Below are 17,724 nucleotides of genomic sequence, written 5' to 3'. Positions count from 1 at the left end.
TTCTGCCCTACTCCCCCTAGCAGTGAGATTTTTGATGCCTTGTGTTTGCAAACCTGGAGCTGCTGTGTTCCCAGTGGCAGGGAAGGACAGTAGCCCGTGTGACTGCTCCATCCCCAGGGCTTTTGCAAAACATTGCAGCGAACGTTGGGCCCTGTAGAACCATGAGATTGCTGTAAAAATCAGGATATTTTAAATGGGAGGCTTAAAAATATGACAGGTGGGTTTTATGGGAAATTGAGTCACTAATACAATACGCTTCTCCCTGCAGCTGCAATGACAAGTTTTGAGTTGGGTGGGTAGGTTGGTTGAGGGTCTCTGGTGTGCTCATCTGCCACGAGAGGGCTCTGCCGATCAAGGGTTCCTGTGGTGTGCTCAGCCCTGCTCCCCACAACCCTCACCAGGTAAGCCCCCAGGACTCTGTGTCCTTACCACTGCGGCAACAGCAGCTGTCACAGACCAGACTGGATGCTTAGATGAGCATTTGGGCACAGCCTGGGGCATCTTGCAGATGTGTGTTTCTGAGCCAGCTGTTCTCCCGAGCCTTGCTGGCACACTGCCTGGCGATGGGAATGGCTGCAGGGGCTCTCCTGGGGGGCTGCGCTGCTGGGTTTGCTAGGGTAAATCTCTTTATTGGGGTTACAGACCAAGAGGATTCCCAACCTGGCGTATGGGCAGCGCTTTGTCGTGCAGCCCTGCATGATGTCCCACTCAAGGACAAGACCTTTTTGAACAAAAGTTGGGGCACACTTATTTCTAGATCTGTTATATTTCTTTTTTATATACATAAATTATTCTTTTTTCCATAAACACTAAAAGCGCAAGTGCTGTAGACACTGATTGTATCTTCCATACACTGAAATAAGAAAGGGAGAGCAGTAAAAACAAATACCAGAAAACTTACCAACTGACCTGTTCTCAGATTTTCACCTGGGGCTGGGATACGGTTGACTTCAGTACAAACTTTACTCACTACTGGCAGGGCTGGGCTTAATCTTTGCTAAGCTGATGCTAGTAACTTTTCTAGTCATCTTGAATGTCCAGACAGTTCTTGTTCTCTTATAATGAATGTATATTTTTAGAAGACAGTCAGGTCTGGTCCATTTATTGATAAACAGACCCATAAAATAAAAATATTGAACAAGCAGTTTATTCTGTGGCTCCAGTATTTCCTGTGAGAGCTGCTCCTTCATTCAGTAGTGCTTGAGGATGGGTTGAAATCTGTGAAGACTGTTGAGGCTTTTATGTATTCTCCGAAAGGTGTAAGTCTATGATGGTCATGTCAGGGATGGAGAGGAGATACCCAAGCACACACGGTCTGTCCCAGGCCACAGATGCCTTCTGTGCTGCTGAGGGGCATTGCGTAGATGTCCTGTACCTGCAGGGAATGAGTTGTAAAAGGTGGGGAGGGTGGGAATGGACCACGACCACACGTGTAAATGTCTGTGGGTACGTGCTTTTGGTATCACCAGGATACCTCATCTGGTCTGCAGTAATTGTTGAGGTATAGCCAGAGATTCACCCGTTACCATCATGTGCAATTGAAGTTGAGGCTTGCTTTGTTGTTTGGTGCTGAATAAACTTCCCAAGCTGACTTCATGGGTGCCTTCAGAAATGAAGCAGGCTGTATGATGGGCATAACAGAACAAAATCCCAAACTGGGACAACAGAAATTTGAAAGGAATAGCTGAGCTACTTTTTAAATGTGAAATAACACTGCTGAAGGTAAACCGGAGCAGAACTGGTCCCACAGAGATTCCATGTATACCTCTCTCTGGGTGTGTGCAGCAAGTGGATTTCTGTGTTGTCTGCATCAGACTGGAAAAGCAGAGTTTTCTGTTGGTCCAACACCAGAGACTTCCGAGAACGTGGATGTGAATATTTGTTCTGACAATGTGGCATCTGTGGGGAAGTGTGGAGAGGCTGCTGGTATTTGTACCTACTAGTAACAAAACACTTTTTTTTTTTTCTTAGCTGCTTTTATGATCTCTCTTCGTACAGTGGACAACATCACAGTTATGATTAAACTGAGACCTGGTGTTTTACCAAGGTGTCAAATTCGTGTTAAAAATGTCATCAGGTCTGAACTCAAGATAAAGCCAGGGGACAACGTGACTTTTACCTTCACTTGTAGTACTCCAGAGAAGTATTTTATAATGGAAATTCAGAAAAATATTGGTAAGATATAGGTTTTTAATTTTTTCCCCCAATGGTAATGCTCCTGTAGGAAAAGCACATGCATTTTTTTTTCCTGTTACTGCATTAAGGTATCCCCTATAGTCTTGGGTAAGAAGTCTTTGAACACTGATAAATAACCCTGAATTACTAAAACTATGCAAATTAATGAAGTCTGTATTATGGCTAGCAGAATTAATGTTAGGTTGGCTGTTCTGGAAACAGTTAAATGGTAGTTTGTTGCATCACTTCCTTGCCTTTTTCCCTTTTCCCACAGTTTATAAACCCATCAAAGAATATTTTTTCCTGTCAAAAGCCTCTAAACACTAATAATGATATATTACCCACATTATTTGTTTTGACAGCTTGATTGTGCCTATAAGAGCCTCAAACTTTGAAGACACGCACATGTTTCCCTATATTTAGTGAACATTATTGAAGTCAAGAAACTAAAGATTTGGAAGTGTTGTAACTAAAGCTTTGTTTGGTTTAGGTGTTATCCCTGGTGTATGTATGTTAATGTACTCTTTAATGTCATGAACATGTGCTACTTCTCAACAAGATCCCAAACTTCATTGGGCATTCAGTCTTTGGTAACATCTTTGATATTTTCGAGGTGGTGTTCAAGGATAGTTCTCTTCCTCTTTTGCAGTTTTATTTATATAATTCATGTATATAGTAACAGTCACAACATTTCATGATATATTTGTAAGATGTGTTTGTGGTATTTCTTCTAAGTTGGAGCCTAAACGTAGATTAAAGTGTCCTTATTTTCAGTGTCCAGATTGAAATATCAATAATTTGGATTTTTCAGATAAAAACTTCCTAAGTTCTCTCCAGAATTCTGCAGTGGCAGTTGTTGTTATTCACCACTTCTGCAAAGTGCAGGGCCCAGATTGTTCATCAGGGCACCAAGGAAAGGAAGATAGAGTTCATGGCAAGCAGTGGAAAATTTAAAGATGAATGATTTGCCAGGAATTCTCTGAGCAAGATGGAACAAAATCAGTTCTTTAGATCTGTAATTTCTAGCTCTCCTGACATTGAATTTCTCCCTTTTGCCCATTCAGTACTCTACCCTATTCACTCAATACCTTCTAAATTCTTCAGCAAACAAGGCAGGAATACTGGAGACAATGAATCACTTCTATTAGTCAGCCTGACTAAAGCAGGTTTATCCTGTCTACCTTATGGGCTAGGAGTCCCGTTTAGATACACCAGGTGACCGTGTTGTAGGAGTGTCTTTTAATGCATGTAGAAGGCACATTAAGTGCAACCTAAAAATTGTGAAAATAGCAATGAAGGGGAAAGTGTCAAATTCCTTGTTTACTTCAGTGATTTCCAGAGTGTATTATGGCTGTTCTCTCTCTGCATTTAGACTGTGTATCAGGCCTGTGTCCCTTTGGAGATGTTCATCTTTACCCACCGGGGCTACCTCGCCTTAACAGGACTTTCATCTGGGACGTGAAGGCGAGTACAAAGGCTGGACTTGAACTGAAATTTTCAACCCCGTGGCTAAGACAGATTGAACCAGGAGAGACATGCCCAGATTTTGTTAGCTACAACATCAACAGCTGTATTGATACAGCCACAGTCAACATTGGCACCTTCTGCAGGAATGGCTCGGTGTCTCGTGTCAAGCTGCTGGGAGGAGTTGTCATGTCTCTGCACCTCCCGTGGGACTCGCCTCTCACCACCTCAGGCTTCAGCATAGCTAACAGGGCTTCCATAAAACGTAAGTAAGGAGTAGTGTTTCCTCACCTGTAATCACTTTGTGCAGATTGCAGCAGAATTATTTAAACCTTTCTTCTCAGGTAACCTTCTAGTTTTGGTCTGTTATCTCTAACTCCCACATCATCTTTTCTGAAAGCTGTCGTACGGTTTTTAGTTTGGTAGCCGGTGCTCTTCTGGGGTCAGAATATCTTAGTTTGGCTAATAATGATGAACACTGTTGTGTTGCTGCTTTTGGTGCATATTACTTGTTTTCAAACTCGTTAAACTTCCTGAAACTTAAACGTACCTGCTCTGTTGGTTTTGTGTTTTCAGCTAGGTGAGACTAGACATAATAATTAGAATGAGCCAAGAGAATTATTTGCTGGTTGCAGTGTGTATAAATAAGGCTTCCTTAACTTCTGGAGCCTCAATGCTATGCCTCTCTTCAGGAGAGGAAGGTAGGAAAAGGGGAAGCAGCACCTGGAAAGGTCCTGAGCCTGCTCAGATACGCTATGTGTTCCAACCTGCATGGTAACATAAAACATAGTGTAGTAATCTTCTTAAAATACCTGTAATATTACATAGCAATCAATTGGTTACTTTGATCTCATGACAAACACTCCTTGGGGGATGTTCTTCCTCTGTACTTGAACTATGCAGTTGTTGCCATCAGCTATAAAAGAAACCTGGTCCATGTTTGAGCTTCTAGAGCACAAGTTTCTGTAATTCTGGCACTCCTCGCAGTTGCACGTGGTTGCTGGATTCCTAGAGTGGGACCATGATCTCTTCACACTGACAGGAGTCATCCAAGCATGAAGTGTCTTGCACAGCCTCTGGGGTTCGCACTCGTGTTTTATCAGGAGGCTCTTTGCTGGCATGCTCTTCTTAGATCTGGGAGGTTTTCGGACTGAGAGCTCTGTGCTAGTATAAAAGTTCACATCTTTTGTTTCCCAAAACCCAGTGAAGCAGAAGGAGTTACCGGTTTGTGTGTTTGCTCTTGTAAAGCCAGGGTCAGAAGTAGCAACTTGGATCTTTCCTGTCCAAAAAATAAAGGCTTCTCTGTCCATGTGCTTGAAAGGTGAACCCAGTAAACTGAAAATACAGCATTAATATTTCCATTACTTTTTCTGTAATTGAAGACCAAAGCATCAACTCGAGTGTATGTTTTAGTCTGAGAGTTTTGTAATAACCTGTAGATGAAGTGGATGATCTCACTGTCAAAATAAAAATTTGCTGCTGGGGTGCTAGATATGTCAGTGTGTCTTCATTAATTACAACTTGTTTTGTATGGGTTTTCCCCCCCGCCCCGTTTTAGGGTTATGCATTATTGAATCAATTTTGAAGGGGGAATCTTCAATCACCTTGATGTCCCCAAACTACCCACTGGGCTTTCCTGAAGACGAGCTCATGACATGGCAGTTTGTGGTTCCTTCCAACATGAGAGCAAGCGTGTTTTTCCACAACTACAGCCTCTCCAACTGTGAAAGGAAAGAAGAGAGGGTGGAGTACTACATCCCTGGCTCCCTCAGCAATCCAGAGGTGTTTAAGCTGAGCGACAGTCAGCCTGCCAATATCGCTGGCAGTTTCAACCTGTCCCTGCAGGGCTGTGATCAGGATGCCCAGAACCCTGGCATTCTCCGCTTGCTCTTCCAAGTTGTCGTTCAGCACCCGCAGGTTGATGAGAGTAAGTACCTGTCTGCTCCTTCTGTTGCTTTTGCTTACAGATGCCTGGGCTGAGCATCGCAAGAAAGAGAAATACTGAGGTTTTTGTCATTTTCCTTAGATCTTCCTTGAGTTTAAGGAGGTGGGTTGCCAAGCAACACGGAGGCCTGTTTTACTGCCTGGGTTACCACTGGCCATCATTATGGCAAGGCAGACAGTGGTGCTAAAATTTGTAATTTGCAATGGAGTATAAAGCTCCTTTGTAGATTTTACACTGTAGCTTGAAAATGGAGATTCCTTTCCTTTTCTAGTACCTGCGTCATGTAATTGAAAAATACCTTTAATGCCTGCAGTATCAGGTCTTGCATGTTGTATAAGCAAAGCTAAGCACCAGCTAGCCTTTCCTTGTGACTGTGTTCCCTCTGGGGGCCTGATCCAGCTATTGGGCAGGGGCTGCAACTACTTGATTGGAATTGTCCAGACTCACATGTTGCTGCCTGTTCTCCAATACAGAAATAAAGCTTAAGCTTATTCATACAGTTTTATTTTTATCTGTAAGATTCAACAGTTTAAAGATAATTCTTAAAATGTGAGCCCATGTTTCTGCTCTGGATGTAAGCAGTTGTGCTTGACCAGGTGAAACCTGCTGTCATGGTTGATCATGATCCCTAGCCTGAACTGGTGAAACTGGAGATGTAGAATTGTCTTCATACTGTTAATGGCACCAATATGCATTTCTTACCTTCCTTCCTTCTTTTCTCTGAGTTTTATTTTGCTTCCTAGGGAAGTCTGAACATCTTCTAGTGTGAAGAAGTCACACTAGACCTGGAAAATGTCAGTGATAATATTCTCAGCACATTTGGATGTTCTTTAGGTTTCTTGCTACTTGTTGCTATGCTAAATTTTTTTTTTTCTGTTTACTTGCCTCAGAATTAGATGGCTTAACACAATGATTTGTAATACCAGAGCATTTATCTAAAAACAGAAATAAAAGGCCTGGCTAGGTAATGAGCTATGAAGTTAGTGATTTATCCTCTGGCTTTTTAGCTCTGATCTCAGTTCTTGGTGGAGGTCAATAATCAAGGTAACCCTCACTGCAGAGGAGCAGGTGGAGGAAAGTCCATGGTCTGGAGGAAGGCCCCCTGCAGCAGGAGCTACTTGAAGGCCTTTGAAGTAATTTTAGAGGGCATAAAGTTTGAATGGCCTGTACCTTGAAGTCCACGTATCCAGAAAGGGTCTGTAACATCTCGCCACTGTAATCCTGAGTTCTTAGTCTAGCCTGGCTCCATTCATGAACAGCAAATCCTCCTGAAATTGTTGTTAACTAAATCACGTTTGCTTACATTTATTGTGTGTTGCATCTTGGAAGCTGGACAGAGTGAAAACATTGTATTCAGTTAATCAGCTTTATTTCCCTTCTACTTGGGAAAACAAAGAAGAATTTTAATGTATTTATGGTCAGTAGACAAGACGATAATCACCTAAAAAATTAAAAATAGGTTGTCATTTACTGAATGAAATGTAAGTAATACACCACTTGGATTTAAGAGACAACGGTGGTTTCTCTAGGGGTTTTGTAGGATTTCATGAGTGATTTTGTACTTACATAAGTCCCATCAAAGATTCAAATTCAGCCCTCAGGACAGTATTGAAACTTTAATTTAAAAAACAAACAAACAAAACCCCAAACCAAGAAATGCCATCTGCAGTGTGCAAGTTAAACATGGTTCTTATTAAAAATGTATTGGTATCTGCATATTCTCAAAGCTTCCCAAACATTTGGGTATTCCACAGCTGTCTGTGGCACTTGTCATTAAATAAGAGGAGAATATAGCTCTTTCCAGTCGAAATAACTTCTGGATCTAACCCTCTCTGTGTTTAGCTGCTACCAAAAAAAAAAAAAAAAAAAATTCTGAAAAAAGAGTTACCTTGTGGTAGAAATTCTTGGTTCTGTGCTTGGTTGTGCCAGTGACTTGGAGAATTTCATCTGACCTTTTGCCTTTTTGTGTGTCTAGTTTTCCACACAGGAGAGAGCTATTTTATTCCCCTTTTGTTTATGACTTTGAGATCCATAGCTAAAACCAGAAAATTAAAAGTAATAATAGTGTATGTGTATAGATTTGTTTTTTAATCTTCTTTATAGAATCATAGAATGTCTTGTGTTGGAAAGGACCTTAAAGATCATCTAGTTCTAACCCCCCTGCCATGGGCAGGAACACCTTCCACTAATCAAGTTGCTTTCTTTTGACATCAGAGACACATGCCTTGTTAACAGTGTAAGGATACTGTGTGGATCCAATATCTATCTTTCCATGTGATAGTTAATCTTTAAACTAGGCTGTGATTTGGGATTTTTTTCCTCTTTCCCTATCTTCCCCATTCCAGATGTTCTGACTATTTGTAACTGCCATTAGCTTATGCGGGAGAAGGTTTTTGTCATCCCTGTTTACCCTTGTTGTTCCGACTTGCTGTAGCTGCCCTGGATAGTACATGATGGAAGACAAGGCCTTGAAGCCAGTTGGTTAGGGAAAGTCAGAAAAAAATCATAACCCTTTCCCCTTTAATGTGTCTATTTTTTGTATTGTGCAAGAGTTGCTCTTATGGAGCACGCTTAAGAGACTCATGGAAGTAGGGCTCATGATTTTTCAGTTAGATTGGAGTAGATATGGTTTCTATCAGTCATCTAGGATATCAGACTCACAGAAATGGCTGAGGTTGGCAGGGACCTCTTGAGATCGTCTAGTCAAACCCCCTGCTCAGGCAGGGTCAGCTAGAACAGGTTGCCTAGCACTGTGTCTAGTTGGGTTTTGAGTGTCTCCAAAGACTTCACAACTTCTCTGGGTAGCCTGTTTCAGTGTTTGACCAACCTGGCTTTTTTTTAATGTTTAAGCAGAATTTCCTATATTTCAATTTGTGCCTTTTGCCCTGTCACTGGGCACCACTGAGAAGAGTCTGGCACCCTATCATTTACACATGCCCACATCCCCCTGAGCCACCACCTTCAGGCTAAACAGTCCCAGCTCTCATTCTCTTCTCCTATTAGAGATCCTTCTATCCCTTGAGCATCTTTGTGGCTCCTTGCTGGCTTTACTCCAGTACATCCATGTGTCTCTTGTGCTAGGGAGCTCAAAACTTGACCCAGCACTTGCAGATGCCTCACCAGTGCTTTAGCAGAGGGGGAGAGAGACACATGCATTGCTTAGCCTTCTGTTGGTGCCTTTTCTGATCAACTGTTGTGTGATCGGTAGAATTGACTTTAAAAGAAATGCAAGAAACCTCTTAGGGAAAACAATTCCAACATAGTTGGCTGAGCTCCTTACATTATAGCCTAACCTGTTCAAAAGGGGCTAGCATGCGTGTTATACTGTTAGAGCTGGGAAGTAGTAGGGGAATGGGATTTGTGTGTGGAAAGGATCAAACCTCTAAATTAGGAAAGCGATAGGATACTGCCTAAGTTCATACTACACTGATGCAAAGAAGTAAATAATGTTTTCTTAGCTCATAAAGAAATGGCTATGACAGCTGCTCGTCTTAACGGGGTGAGAAGATGGAGAAAGTTCTGCTTCACACCATGCTTCTTGCCAGTAATTGCTGTGGGATGTTTTTCATTGTAGATGTCACCCATCTGGTCGACCTGAGCAAGGAGTGGAATATGACAGTAACAATACACTTTGAAGGGTGGCCCAGCCGCATCCCGCTCATGTCTGAACCGATATGCCTGATCTGCAAGGATCCTCGCACCTGTGACCGCGTCTTGACTTTGGTGTCTGGAGCCATTTACAAGATCTCCTTTCTATGCAAGGACTTGTCCCATCTGAGGATCACAGCTGAAAAAGGCATAAGTATGACAAAAGCGGCTTAACGTTGTTTCCTAGAGAATGCTTTTGCATGCTTTTCCTCAGGGGTCAAACCAACCTTCTCTTGCTTGGGCTTTAAATAGAGTGGTTAGAAACCAGGTGTTGGCCAGCTGGAAGATGGGTACAATGAATCTGGAGATGACCTTGTTCATTACCTCATTCTACCTTTAATAATAGAAACTGTGTAGCTATTCCTAAAAGGGGAAGGACAGAAGGCACCTAAGAATCTTCGCACTGAAAAACTGCAAAATATGGAAACAGAGCAGGGGAGCCATAAATCTGCCCGTGAAAATGCAGGACCAAGGTGGCCATCAGGAATGCGTCTTGTGCCTCTTGCATATCCACTTGGTGTAGGATATTCCCAAATACTTTCAACTACTAGTAGAGAAAAAGTTTTTAAGTATATATCTGGATCTTGGCTAGTCTGCAACAGTGTCCCAATCAGCAAGTGATACAGAAAAAGTAATATCTTGATTTGAGGGATTTTGAATATGTTTGTATCTGTTGGTTTCTTTGGTGTCGTGCACCATTTTAAGGAAAGCTTTTTACTCAAACGTGTCATTTCTATTAAAAAAATTCTTAGGCAGATGCTTATCTGGGTCTGTAACACAAAACCAACAGTACTCTCTGTGTGTGTGTACTGTGGTACACAGGAAAACTTATTTTTCCTAGCTATTTCCTCTGCAAGAAAAAATACAACCCTTGGGACTTGTTTTTTGTGATTGCAGGCTGTGTCGATCTTCGGTGGTGTCAGAGGAAGATCTATTCCCTTTCGGTGCCCAAGACTATTACCCAATTGCCAATTCGACTGCATAAGTTTATTTGGAAGCTCTTGGCTCCCGATCTGATCAACATAGAAATTACGTCTCCGTCCTTGAAACTTCAGCAACACGTCCCAGAGCAGAGGTGCAACACAAGCTACAGTTACAGTATTGTTAGTGCCACCCCAGAGGCAGAGTTGAATGTTGGTGTATTCTGTCCTGGTGGATCCATTGAAAAGATTCAGTTGAGGAATAATATCACCATATCCTTAAAAACATTTGGTAAAGGATTCCTTAATGAGTCTAACCATCAGGATCTGAAAATGTCTTTTGTGCCACATATTAAAGGTAAGGTAGCATTTTGTACCACTTTGTGCCGTGTTGGATCTCTCGATACGCTTCTTAGAGCACGTACGAACAAATATAAGTAAGAGTTCAATTCTGTAGAGTCTAGTCCTGGACCCATTGCTAGGATCAATCTTTATCTAAATCGGTGAGGTGGATTATTCCTGGAAGATGAAAGGAACTTTGTACTCTAGGTGGTAGATAATTGGTTGTGGGAAATTCTGCATATATATCTGTGCTAATTGTGATAATTATTGATGGGAGAGGGGACAATAGGTGAATTTTGTTGCTGATACTGAGATGCAATTGACTGTATAAATTTGCTGATCACAGGTATAAGTGGTGCTTTTTTGTTATGAAGAAGAAAAACCAGATAATTTTACATGCTGAAAGAGAAGGCTTTAAAAAGAAATATCAAAACTAAGTTTTCATTCCTTTATTCTTTTCCTTTGCTACAGATGAGTGTGCTTTCACTGTGAGTCCTGATGCAAAAGCTAAAGTTTACTTGCAGACTCCCAACTGGCCTTATGGTCTACCTCCTTATGTCTCCATATCCTGGTACATCATTGTGCCCAGCAAGCAAGTTGCCCGCCTTGGGTTCTCCAAGAATCGCATGGGCATCATTTGTGAGACAGGCCGTGCCTATGTCAACATAAAGGAAGAGACACTAGGGGCGGAGGAGACCGTGTGCCGTGAGGACGAGCAGCTGCCCGAGCCCCGAAACATGTATCATGACTTCTGGGTAAATGTCTCCAACTGTAAACCCGTGGATAAGACACAGCTGACCTTGCAGTTCTGGGTGACTTCTGCTGACAAGCAGATAGGTGAGTCCTGTAAGGTGTTGTAGTGGTTTGCTTTCTGCTTGTTTCCTTTCTTTTCCCTGGGGGAGCAGTAATGGATGCTGGTTCTCCTTGGGTGTGGGTTTTACGGGATCCCTACCCTTGGAAATAGCTGTCCCTCAAAAACCTCTGAGAGTTACAGCTGGGGAGGAATGAGGAGTTTTAATGTAATGGGGGTCTTCTTGTGGTTTTTAGGAGGGTTTTTTTGAGATACAGGATTGCAGGTCTTGGAGGAAGAAAGACTAGATTTATTTTTTTTTAAATTTACCTTTTTAAGTTGAAGATCACCTGATCTTATACATTCTGGATGTGATGTTTTTACCCTCCCAAGGTCACAGACCTGGTGAATGACTTGGTATTTGGTTGTGCCAACTTATTCATCCAAGTAGTCCTTACTTTCTGTTAGCAGTTCAATTAGTCATCAGAGCACTCTGCACTATATGGTGAGACCTGTCCCAGGGATGATTTCTTGCTCATATGAACACCGACACTAACAGCAAAAACTGTATTCTTGTTGTCTTTTATCTCCCTGAAACATAAGTAGTCAAAAAAAAAAAAAAAAGGGGTGAGGGGTGTATTTTTAGGGTAGCTTTTGCATATGTAAACTTCCTTCACATTTGCACTTCATCTTCACCTGTGGGAGACTGCTGTGTGGAGAAGTATTGGCTACACAGGCTAGAACTGAAACACTATCAAATTAATTTTTAGTTTTTAGTCTTTTGTGTAATGTATATTCCTTTTAAAACATGTGGCATTTTTCTTTGCTTATACATGGACTTTCCAGATCAATTTTATGACTCCTAGAAAAGCCCAGGTCTGGAGAACTTTTGCATTTCAGAGGAAAGGATGGTATTGAGGGGAAGTTGATGAAATGTCACTGTTTCCTCTGTTGAATCCCTCTCTGTCTCCCTGTGCACTTTCTTCTCTTCCCTGCCTGTTCAGCCAGAGGCATGTGAGATGCTGCGGTTAAGTTTAGCAGCACATGAGCTGAACTCTTGGAGGTGGTGGGTTGGTTGGGTTTTTTTGATTGTGCTCCACTGCTAGCAGCAGGAGTTTGTTATTGTTCGGCCTCCAACCTCGTGGAAATGGCTTATGTTGCCCCACAGTGAGCACAGCTTGGAAACTCCTGCTCTGCAGGCAGCTGCTATGCTTAGAAACTCTTGAGAAGGTTCAGACCCAGACAGCTTTAAGGAGAAAGCTGGCTGTTGTGTCTCTTGCTAAGTGTCCTTGTACCTTGTCTGTTTGCAGACCTAGGAGTGGTACTTGCTGTGGTGGCCGGGGCTGGAGTTCTTGCAGCGATTGGACTGACTGTGTTCTGTGTTAAGAAGAAGTAAGTTAATATTTTGGCATGTGTAGCTTAGCAGTTCAAGAAGGCATTTTGGGAGTGCTGCTGGGCCCTCTGTTTCATGTGTTGATATAGATCCCTTGAATAAGGTTCTGAAGCATGATGTAGGCAGTAGTGGTGGAATTAATGTGAGTCCAGAAATGCTGCTTTACACTAAATTGACTAACTTTAAGGCTTAGAGCAGCATTCCTCGAGTCGCATTACTTCAGTCCACAGTGCATTGTCTTACCTTGGCCTTTAGCACAGGCTTCTGGCTATACTGTAAGTAAGGTATTGGTTGGACTTCATCAGCAATTCCTGTGAAATGAAATTGCAATGAACGTGGCTGCTGCACGTGTGACTCTAGACAAGATTTTATTCAAACAAGCTGTAAACTCACCCAGATATACTAGGAACTATCATTCATCTATGCAACCTCCAGCAACTTCTCTTGGAGTTTGCACATCAAGTAGGAGCATTTTTCTGTGCGATGAGCCCTTGCGGAGAGAACTAGGTTGTGCAAAGAAAACAGTCATAGCATTATTCATGCAAGCAGAGTTGAAGTCATCAATAGTTTGGGATTTCTGATACATGTCTGATCAGTGCTGCCAAGGTGATTGGGTCCTGAAGCTGTAGAGCTGGAATGAATTTGTGCAATGTGATGACTAGAGCAGCCATGAGCTCACTTCTCTGCCATACAGGAAAGACTTGACAAATACAGGCTTAAAAATCTTCAGTTTAGCCTTTGGTCTTTCCACTTTGGGGACAGTCACTCCAGAAAGTGCAACCAAGAAAAGTTCATTCGACTTTCATTGAGGACACTCTATCTCACTCGTCTTCAGTAATGCTCAGCCTTGTTTTGTGAGGACCTGATGGTCTCTAGGTCCTATTAATGTCTGTGGATGTTGGGAGACATGGTACACTGCAAAGCCGGAACCTCCATGCCTGAGAGGTCATTGGAGTTAATTTTTGAAACTTCAGGGTCAGCAGAGCAGTAGTAGGTAACCAAATAGCATGAAGTTATCTTCTGCTCTGTTAAAAAGGCATGTCTAGACTCAAGAGTTATTTTTCCTAAGATTGGAAGTAGAGCCTTCCATCCAGGTAGACTACTTGACACTGGGTGGCTGGGATGGGTAAACAAGCTGTTTTTACTGAGTCCAAACGCACCAGCCATGTGTTGTTTCTGACCTGTTAACAATTTCAACTGTAACAGGAAGAAGAAAAGCCAGAATCCCATGGTGGGAGTGTACAATGCCAACGTAAATACCCAGGTGCCTGGAAAACAAGGCTTATTCACAAAAGGGAGGAAAAACAATGAGTCTCATGTCTATGCAGTTATTGATGATGCTATGGTCTATGGGCACTTGCTGAAGGAATCCAATGGCTCTGTTGCTCCAGAAGTTGACGTGTACCGGCCTTTTGATGGACCCATTGGTAGCTTGCCACCTTCTCCACCTCCGTTCTCCTTCAGAAAAGACATTAAATGCTCTTCTAACACTGAGGAACCTCTGCCTCTGACAGACACAGACCATGACACTTACACATTTGCTCATCAGAAATCGGAGCAATTGGAGGACAATGGAGATAAAAATGAAAAGAATAATGGAGATACAAGCATGTCTTTGCTGGAAAATAAAGAACAGGATGGTTTAGCGGAGTAATTTTACACCAAATATAGCAGTTTCCTGTGGAAATACAGGTGTAAGGACAGGGGTCTAGGGAAAAAACCTGAAGACGAGTGTTATTTTTAAATGTGTTTTGTTGTTTTGTATGTGTGTTGTTCATTTGTTGGTTTTTGTTGTTTTTTTTTAACTTCAGCTGTTGATAGCTTTCAGTTTTAGAGTGAACACCTAGCACACTCAAAACCGCTTGAGATGTTCCAACACTAGATGTGCTTTTGGTTATGAAACAGGTGGCAAAGGTACACTCCTGCTTTTTATTATGAAGATATCAGGAAAATTAATTTCTAACTGCCAGCCTGAAACTGTGGCATTAATAGAGAGAGTGTTTTGTCCAGTAGTTTCTCCTGGCAAGTCATTTGTTCCTGAGTGTTGGTTGATAAGTCTTGGAAGGTGTAGGCTCCATCATCATCTTAAGGCAGCTCCAGGTTGCACAGATGTCTAAACGATCTGCCGATGTCTGAGCGAAGGAGGAGACACTGTCATTTTCACCACTTGCTGCTTGAAAACTCATCATATTTAGCATGTTGGTACTATGTAAGTGTAGTGAAAGACCATGTGTGCTGCCTGGAAGAGCTCCATGGGTGTAAATCAGTGTGAATGCTTGAGCTTGGGCTCTTCTAGTTTGGAAGTAAAATTACGGGTTTTCTCTAATTTCCAGTTGATGTTATACTTGATAGCACTGTGTGAGCTTGCACCAAAGACGGTATTTTCTTTAATTTTTTACAAAACCAGTTACAAAAATCTAAACCAATTTGCGTGTCTGTTTGGAAGCCTGTAGATTCACAGTTTACTAATATCTTATGCTTTTGGTTCAAAAGAGTAAGGATTCGGTGAAGAAATGATGCTGTGGCCATCCAGCTGTTTACTAATGCTTTTCACTTTCCCTGTTAGAGATGCTGGGTTATTTAATAAGGATTAAAGAAAGGGGTGAAGATGACAGATTACTTCTAGTAGGTAGTTTCCCTGAAATGTAAAGAATGAGAATAAATCCATAGGGATAGCCTAGATTTTTAATTTTATATTTTTTATTAGTCTGAATTCAACAATCATGTCCAAATGGTGGGAACAGCTCTTAATTTCTGGTGGGATTTACACTTCAGTTGTCTAGCTGGCTTTGAAAGGCACCTCTTGAAATCAGGTAAATAATAGGTCTCATTTTTAAGTCTGTCATTAGCATGCCCCTCAGTGTCTGTGTGTTTTAAAACTTGAGGGTCAGATCTTTGTACAGAGGACTACGGGTATATGAATAAAGTTGCCTTTTATATACAAACATCTGGCTTGTCCAGGTGTGCAGTTACTGAGGATGTTTGCGATTTCGCGTGCGACAGGAGACTTGATGGCTTGAGAATTTCTCTCCAACTGTTTTACCAGGACTGTTTCTTGCCTAGCGATACATGGAGGTGCTATAAAACTTTTAGACAGTGTTGCATGCAATAATGTTAAACATTATAATAATGTCTAAAATGTCTTTACTAGAAACCTGACTGTTTAAGTTTAAGAAAAGGTGAATTTCTTCCTGTTAACTATGCTGGCATTGCAAATTGACTATTTATACGATCGTGTGTATATTTAACAGTGTATACGATTATACTGCTTGGACCACTATAAGATTCAGTATAATGCCATATCTGACTCGGTTTTCTGTAGCATGTAACAAAACACATGCCAGCTAAAAGTGCCTTTTAATTGTTTCAGGTATTTTTCTCCTTACGTTTTTCAGTTTTAATATAGAGATGAGTATTCCTAGGTCTCTGGTTAGTCACTGGGATCACATATTTCAAAGTGTACTAAGTTGTTTTAATGTCATTTGAGAACTTAAAGATTTCTGCAATACTGGTAACTATCTTCTCAGGTAACTGAATTGCCACAATACATTTTTTTATCAGAGTAGTCCAGTTGTGTATTCATCTGGTCCATATTTCTCATTCCCTTTCAATAAAAAGAGAAGTGAGAAGTCTGTAAGAAATTCAAGGCTGCCTCATCCTTCTAGCTCAATTTCTGCAGTTGCTTACATTAAATTTTTAGTTCATGTTCTTTCTAACCAACTGAAGAAAACATAATGGAGGTCAAGCTTTTGTTCACATCTTGATCTTTGAAGGAAGAATATGATGCATGTTGTCTGGTGTTTTTATTTGTTCTATTTTAACTCAGCTTTTGGTACAACAATATAAATCTTAGTTTACAGTTGTTTGCAGTCTACGGTTGACTTTCACTGTGCTTATTTTGGTACATTTAGAGTAAGAGTTCAAATTCCAGTTTGCTTTTCATTAAGAGAAAGTTGTAACTTAATTTTTTTAAAAAATAAATAAAATATAACAATATTACCAGCTGGAGTAACTAGTGTACAGTTTTTGTGTGTGTGTGAACTCAGCCTTGAGTATTGGTAGCTATGCCATTGCCCTAGATGACAGAAATGGGGTTTTAGAATATCTAGTTTGCTGGGATAATATACTGCTGACTGAGTGTCCTTTTTCTCGTATAGCCAGTGATACGCTATTAATTGCTGCTTTTAAAGGCATGTGTTTACATCTTCGGGGAGAAGGGTTGTAAAATATTTGAAGCTTTCATATAAAAATAAATGGTTCAGTGGCTTCTTGGTAGGGTTGTGATGTTTGTAATTTATTCACGCCCAACTGACACCAAATTAATTTCTTTTCAGGGATAACAGTGTAAATGTACATTTTATGAGTACTCTAACCCAGAAGAGGCCTTTATGAAAATACATGAAGACCTTTTTTCTAAATTGAAATGCACAGAAACAGTACCTACTGACTGCTTTTTTGGTTTGTTTTTATTGATTTTGAGGCAAGTTTAATGCACATAAAAAATGTTTGAAATCCTTACTACTGAGGATCACGGTAGTTGATGGGAATGGACCCTAGGCTGAATTAGATCTACTCTTGGAAGGCATAGGAAGCTCAGCAAGGATCACCCAGTCCCTAGACCAGCCCCAAAACTGCCACTTAATATGAATGTAAATGAAAGTACTTCTCATTTGGAAATTTTTCTGTCTGGTTAACCATTAATTGAAAGGTGGGGGTCCATAGGATGGGACAGCAGTTCAGAAACTCCTGACCTGAATGTAAATCTATCTCCCTGAAAACTTTGAAGCTAGAAACTTAAGAAAAATTACAGGATTCATTCCTTTAGTATAAATGGCTTTCTACATCCCACTTAGTTGTTATTTTATTTTTCATAAAGCATAACTTCCCAGTAATTAAGTAAGCATGGATTACCTAATTTTATTTGAAACTTAGGAATTCTGGTGTGGAAACCTGATCCAGTCTAGAGGAAAGGATAGTCTTTTTACAGGGACTTAAAAACTTCTGGCATGTTGTTCCAACAACATAAATGAAGCAGGGCAAATTGCAA

General features: G+C 41.1%; 1 protein-coding gene across 1 annotated transcript; it reads left to right on the top strand.

The window, feature by feature from the left end:
- Positions 1–1,977: 1,977 nt before the first annotated feature.
- Positions 1,978–17,105, top strand: CDCP1 (CUB domain containing protein 1). Its single transcript, XM_026843639.1, has 9 exons — positions 1,978–2,175; positions 3,548–3,904; positions 5,198–5,566; positions 9,159–9,386; positions 10,130–10,510; positions 10,966–11,331; positions 12,595–12,676; positions 13,884–15,490; positions 17,012–17,105. Exons 1-8 carry the CDS (start codon positions 1,980–1,982, stop codon positions 14,329–14,331), a joined length of 2,427 nt encoding a protein of 808 aa, XP_026699440.1. The 5' UTR covers positions 1,978–1,979; the 3' UTR covers positions 14,332–15,490; positions 17,012–17,105.
- The last annotated feature ends 619 nt before the right edge of the window (positions 17,106–17,724 follow it).

The sequence above is a fragment of the Athene cunicularia genome (genome assembly GCF_003259725.1).
Source record: "Athene cunicularia isolate RWA chromosome 2 unlocalized genomic scaffold, athCun1 chr2_part1, whole genome shotgun sequence".
Taxonomy (NCBI): Eukaryota; Metazoa; Chordata; class Aves; order Strigiformes; family Strigidae; genus Athene; species Athene cunicularia.
The sequence above is the reverse complement of the archived record's forward strand: the minus strand, read 5'-3'. Positions and strand labels throughout refer to the sequence as shown.

Excerpts from the sequence above, each read along its gene's own strand:
- CDCP1 (XM_026843639.1), top strand. The coding sequence starts at position 1,980 with ATGATCTCTCTTCGTACAGTGGACAACATCACAGTTATGATTAAACTG. Across the intron at positions 3,905-5,197 it reads TAACAGGGCTTCCATAAAAC|GGTTATGCATTATTGAATCA; the intron begins GTAAGTAAGGAG and ends GCCCCGTTTTAG. Across the intron at positions 12,677-13,883 it reads GTGTTCTGTGTTAAGAAGAA|GAAGAAGAAAAGCCAGAATC; the intron begins GTAAGTTAATAT and ends CAACTGTAACAG.